This window comes from Petaurus breviceps, unplaced genomic scaffold (genome assembly GCF_028583685.1).
Source record: "Petaurus breviceps papuanus isolate PSGF00001 unplaced genomic scaffold, PetGlider_PUasm1.0 90721, whole genome shotgun sequence".
Lineage (NCBI taxonomy): Eukaryota > Metazoa > Chordata > Mammalia > Diprotodontia > Petauridae > Petaurus > Petaurus breviceps.
This window is the reverse complement of record NW_027187322.1, coordinates 4,284,870-4,290,833: the sequence shown is the minus strand read 5'-3', so window position 1 is coordinate 4,290,833 and position 5,964 is coordinate 4,284,870. Positions and strand designations below refer to the sequence as shown.

The following is a 5,964-nucleotide window of genomic DNA, read 5'->3' as shown; positions in this document are numbered from 1 at the left end:
TCAGAACTGTTCAGAAGGCTGTTGGGGGAGGGGGGAATCTTTTTTCACAGATGGAAACAGAATCTTCCGCACTCCGTCCCTCACAGCCCAGGGATCCAGAGCCAGGAGGCCGACTGACCTCCTTAATGTAGTTCGATTGCACAAGGATTTAAGTGCCAGCGCTGTCCGATGCACCAGGAATAGAACTGTCCCTATTTTTAAAGAGCTGGGAGGCCGTGGCGAAAGGAGAGAACAGTAACTGGGGTGGGGGAGGAGAAATCAGGGAAGGCTTCCTGTAGGCAGAGGGCCTCAGAGCTGAGTCTTAAAGGAATCAAGGCATTGAAGAAGCAGAGCGCAGAGGAAGGGCCCGGCAGCTATGGAGGGCAGCCAGTCTGCACAAGGGCTGGGGTTGGAAATGGAGCGGCAAGTGTGAAAAGGTGAAAGCTAGACTGTGAAGCCAGATGGCCAGCCTGAGCATTTATTAAACACTTACGGTATGCCTGACAGCCTGCTAAGCCTGGGCCACAAATCAACACCTGCTGACAGGCCCTGCCCCCAAGGAGTTTATGTTCTGTGGGGAAGGGCCTCGAATGCCAAGCTCAGGAGGTGTGCTTTATTTCCAGAACAGCAGAGAAGCTTTGGGACTTGGTGAGCAGGGCAGTGACACCATCGGCCCAGGGCTTTAGGGAGGTAGGTCCCTGGGGCAGCTGAGAGGAGGAGGGATTGGAGGGGAGAGGCTAGAGCCTGGGAGGCCACTAGGAGCTATGAGGAGCTCCATGCACCAGGGTAGGGGCTGAATGTGGTGCAACCTCATGGGGCCGTTGTGGGGTCGGGATTATTGTTGCTGCTGCTGGAAGATTATAAACTCACAGGCCTAGAGCTGGAAGGGTCTTAGAGGTCATTTTACAGAAAGGAGACTGAGGCCAGAGACCACAGAACCATTGTTGCTTCTCTCAATCAGTGGGGCTGTTGGAGGTTGGTAGAGGGGGCTCAGATGCTCCCCGTTTCCAGCTTCCTTCGGCCCACAGTGGCCTCTGCCCCTACACCACGCAAGCCCACCCTCACCCTCACACTCAGTGCCCTCACATCACCCTTGCTTCCAAAGAGTCTTGAGTGCAGGTTCAGGGCTGGGCTCATGGGCACCAGAACTGGGTCAGACTGGGCTCCGGGGCACTAGGGCTGAGCTGGGCTGGACTCCAGGGCACTGTGGCTGGGCTGGACTGCTCCTGCAGACACAGATCTGTTTCCCCCTCCAGGGACCCTAGGGGGCCTTGAGGCAGCATCCCTGTCACTGTTATCTCCAAATCATCATCTGGAAATTGCTTGTGAGTGGGTCAGCTGCCAAAGAAGACAAGGGGGATGGTCTAGTGAGACCCAGGAGGTGTGAGGAGATGGCGGCGCGGGGGGAGTGGGGGAGGAAGCTGCCATCATTCACGGCTCCTTTCCACGGCTCCTCTTCTGGACCACTCTTTCCTCAGCCCCGCCTGGTCCAGAGCTTTCCAAGAGATAGTTCCTACTCATTGCCCTCCAGAAGCCTGGCACTGAGAGCAAATTCTAGGCAAGCAGGTGCAGCTGCCCTCTGGTAGCCAGAAGAGACCCAATCACCCACCTGTGGAGGTAAGTTCTGTATCTTCATCAAAGAACCAGGAAGATTGAAGGAGACCTTTGGAGAGAGACAGACTCCAGAGACTGAGCCAGAGCTGAAGAGACACAGAGACCAGCACCCGGGACCTGCAGAGACACAGGCAAGAGAGAACTGTGGGAACCCAGACTCAGACGGAATCAGGAGAAAGGACACAGGCCAGGGCATAAGAGAAGACCGTGCAGAGAAACTCATAATGACAAGTAAGTCTTGCGGGATGGTTGCTCAGAGGGGTGGCTGTCTGGGAGCCAGAGCAGGCTGGGTGGAAGGTCTGTGAAGACCAAGACAGGACCGGACAGAGCAAGGGGGAAAGCAGACTTGGGAGTCAGACTAGGGAGACGAGGCACACGTTCACCCAGGGATGACAGGCTCAGGCTTGTTTCTCTAGGTAAAGAGGATAGAAGTCCTGAGCCCCAGGAAATGAGGGGCTTAGGGGCTCAGGGTCAAAGTCTGTCTTTGTTTTGGAGCTTGTGGAGAAAACTCAGCTTCAGAGCCCAGCTAAGGGAGCATCTGATGGGTTTAGCAGGAAAAGGGAATATTGGGTCAAGGAGAAGGAGTTATCTGTGTTTAAAATCTAAAGAGCTCTCCTGGGGATTAGTTTAGATCTGAGTGAGCCTAGAGGGCAGAAAGGGGTTGGTTACAGGAAGGCAGAATTTCCGAAAATTCAGAGCTGTCCAAAAAACAGAAGAGGCTGCTTTGTGAGGCAGAGAATTTCCTGTTTCCAAAAGCGTTTAAGCAAAGATGGGATGACCGCCTTTCAGATGAATGTGGGTAGTCAGGGCAGGTGTCCTGGAATAAGGGGCACCTGGGACACGCTTCAAAGAAAGCCAGGGAAGCTGAGGAGGGTCAGGCATAGGGAGACCAACTGAAGGACCTGGGGCCAGTTAGCCTGGAGAAGAGAAGGCGCGAGGTGGCTGACAGTCAACCTTGGGCTGTTTCCCAGCAGAGGGATTAGCTTGTTTCTGCTGGGCGAGCGGTGGGAGCAGCCAAAGCAGAAACAGCAGACAGAGGCTTTGGCTTGACTGCTCAGGGGCCTGGGGAGGAGGCGAGAGCCCCTTCATTGCAGAGCCTGAGGGAGAGTGTGCGGGTGCCAGAGAGAGGATTCTTTTCAGGTATTGGATGATTGGCTGGGACAGGAAAGGGAAAGTTTGTTTGTACCCACTCCATTGTGAGCTCCTGGAGCCTCTTGCCTCATTGTGTTCCCCGGCACTTACACAGTGCTCGGCACATAGTAGGTGCTTAATAGATGATCATTGCTTATATAGCACCTACTATGTTCCAGACACTGTGCTAAGAGCTGTTTACAAATATTATCGCGTTTGGTCCTCACAATAACTCCACAGGGTAGGTTCTATGATTACCCCCATTTTGCAGTTGAGAAAATGGAGACAGGCAGCCGTTACATGACATGCCCAGGATCACACAGCTAGTACGTGTCTGAGGCTAGATTTGAACTCATTTTACTGACTCCAGGCCCAGCCCTCTGTGCACTCTAAGGGCCCTTCCAACTCTGAGGTGCCCCATCCTCACGGAGTGGGAAAAGGCACCAGGCTGGGCCTTCACAGCTGGAGCTGGAGGAAACCCTGGGGGATCCAATCCCACCCTCTCGTTTTACACATGAGGGAACTGAGGCTCTGAGACGGGAGGCACCTTGCCGAGGTCGCACAATTTGGAAGTGTTTGGATTTGCATCCAGCAATTCTGTCCCCAAACACGGGCTTCCAGGACCCTAGGGGCTTGCTCAGGCCACTTTCAGCTCCGAAAACCATTGACTTTTTCCCAAAGGGATTTATCTGATACAAGCACAGGGTACATAGTGTGTGCCTCCGAAGGACCCAGAGCCATGACGTTGTTGAAAGAGCCCTGCATTGAGAATCAGAAGCCATGCTGTGGCCATTGATTCCTGGGGTGACCGTGAGCACGTCCCCTCTGGGCTCAGGCCTCCTGCCCTATAAAATGAGAGGGTTCAGCTAAGAGCCCTTTCAGCTCTGGGATCTCAATTCTTCCGCCTCCAAGGCGGCTGGGAGAGGGACAGAACTAGAAGGAAGGATGGAAGGGAGGGAGGGAAGAGACAAATATTTATTAAGCACCGACTACAGCCAGGCACATAGGGTGCTTAGCACACTAAATGTTTTGTAAATAGTACCTCATTTGATCCTTTCAGCTCTGGTAGGGAGGTGCTATTATAATTCCCATTTTACAGATGAGGAAACTGAGACTAGTGCAGATTTTTTTTAAGTGCCTTGCTCAGAGTCACACACCTAATAAATGTCTGAGACAGGATTCACACTCAGACCTTTCCTTCTCCATGTCCAGCACTGTTCCCTGGGCCGCCTAGCTCCCCTGAGAATCCAGTGGGTGAGAATCCAAACCTCCCCCATATAGGCAAATCCCAGGAACTCAGGGCAGGTCCTGTCACTCTAGGCTCCTTGGGGGCCCTTCATCATCCCTATCTGGCCTCCCATCAATGCTCGAAGCCCCACTTACCTAGGACCCCCTGCCCCCATGACAAGGCAGGTCTGAAGTCTAAATTGTGATCCAGGGAGAGTTTGGAAGTATAGACCCACTGACTTCACCAGTTAACTTATGGAGGTGGGGCGGGGGGGCAGGCTGACTCAAAGAAAACTCGGAGTTGTAAAATGGTTTGATAGAGCATAGATGGATTCCTTTCGAGAACCTCCCTGTTCCACCAGAATTAACTCAAGAGTTAAGGTCTCCAGGCAGTAGAGAGGTGAATAGGCAGACCTTGTCTGAGAACCCAGGCCCAGACAAGAGCTCAATCGATGGCCCAAGAGATTCTCAGGGCTCAGACGCTTTCTGCTGCTGGGTGGAAGGGCTGGGGCAGAGTTGGCAGGCAGGGCCCAGAACGAGTCTGCTCCAGTCCTTAGCACGAATTCGGCCTCCATAACTCAGTCTGAGAGGGGAGTGGCCACTGTGTGTGCCGGAAAGTGCCCCATGCAGAACTCAATCTTCCTGGCCCTGGTGCCCTCCTGTCAGGTGGACATAGAACCATCACTGACGACCCCTTTGAGCCCATCAGCTCTGAACCCAGCCCTGTCGTCCCCTCACCTTCGTCTCTCTACCTTTTCCACAAGAGAAGCCATGAGATACCAATGGAAAGCTTTGCTGCGATCTCCTCACTGCACTTCAATGCTCCAGGAGCCTCCGTGCGAATGGAGATGACGTGTGCTCAACTAAGTTACTCCAAATAAATCCTTGGCCATTGGTGTGGGGCAGGGGCAGGCACTAACCCCTGGAGTAAGCCAGAAAGGGACCTTAAGGGCCAAACCCCACCTTCCTTTTGCAGAGGAGGAAACTGAGACCTATGGGGTGAAGTGATGAAGATCAGCTAGCATCAGAAGTGGGGTTTGAACCCAGGGCCTCTGACCCCAGAGTCAAGGTCGCATCCCAACCTGGCTCACTGCTTCTCTAGCCTTCATATTCTCTGGGCCTCGGTTTACTCGTCTTTAAAAGGGATGAACATATCGCTTACCTTCTCAATCAGTAGAGGAGGGAAAGAATTTGGAACTAAATTTTTAAAAATTGTTATACATTAATTAATTGGTTAATTTAAAAGAACACATGCCCCTCTCTCCTTGGAGACTGGGATCACGGATGAGTAAACACTGTGAAAAGTATAAAGTAATGGGAGGAATTCCCGTTATGGGGGCGGCTCACTTGTTGGGGGATTCACCCGCGGCTGCGTCTCTAGGAGAGCAGCAGAATCTGGAGGAAGGTAAAAACGGCCCCAGAGCATCAGGAAAGCGGCCCACCTCTTAGAGCTCGTGTGTTTCTCTTCCGCGTCTCTGAGGGCATCGCTCAGAATCGGAATCTCGACTTGGGATTCCCCTTGCCACATCCCCTACTAGAGGTCAGCCAGCATCCACTTGGAGACATCCCCGAGTGGGCAACTCATCACCGCCCCAGGCGGTGCCTTCCACTTCACTAACTGAATGTTAGTTTCCTTAGGAGGGAGGAGCGGGCATCAGTAGCTCCAACTTCTCTGCACCGCTCCCGGATCAGTCCTGGGCGTGGCGGGACTCACTAGGGTCTGATACCTCTTACTTGGGGATAGACCCTAGCCGCAAACACTTTTACTTAACAGGATTTCCAATAGCCTGGGGCTGGGGGCGTTTTAGGGGCTCAGAACTAAAAAGGGAGAGGAGAGGCTGTTGCCCGAGGCAGGCACACGGACAACAAGGAAAAACTACAAAACAAACTCCAGATTCTCGAGACCCATCCCACTCATTGCCTCGGGGGGGGGGGGGGGGGAGAGGGAGAGGACGAGAGAAAAGACAGCAAACCACACCACACAACAAACAACCAGATACCAAAGAACGGGTG

The 5,964-nt window shown here is 53.3% G+C and overlaps 1 protein-coding gene across 1 annotated transcript in view; it reads left to right on the top strand.

Annotated features, from left to right (window-relative positions):
* The first annotated feature begins 5,283 nt into the window (after window positions 1-5,283).
* The window catches only part of TBX10 (T-box transcription factor 10), a 14,750-nt gene continuing 14,069 nt past the window's right edge, over window positions 5,284-5,964 (top strand). Inside the window, exon 1 of the mRNA XM_069066122.1 lies at window positions 5,284-5,356. Within this exon, the coding sequence (XP_068922223.1) occupies window positions 5,284-5,356 (73 nt within the window). The remainder of the gene's footprint in view (window positions 5,357-5,964) is intronic.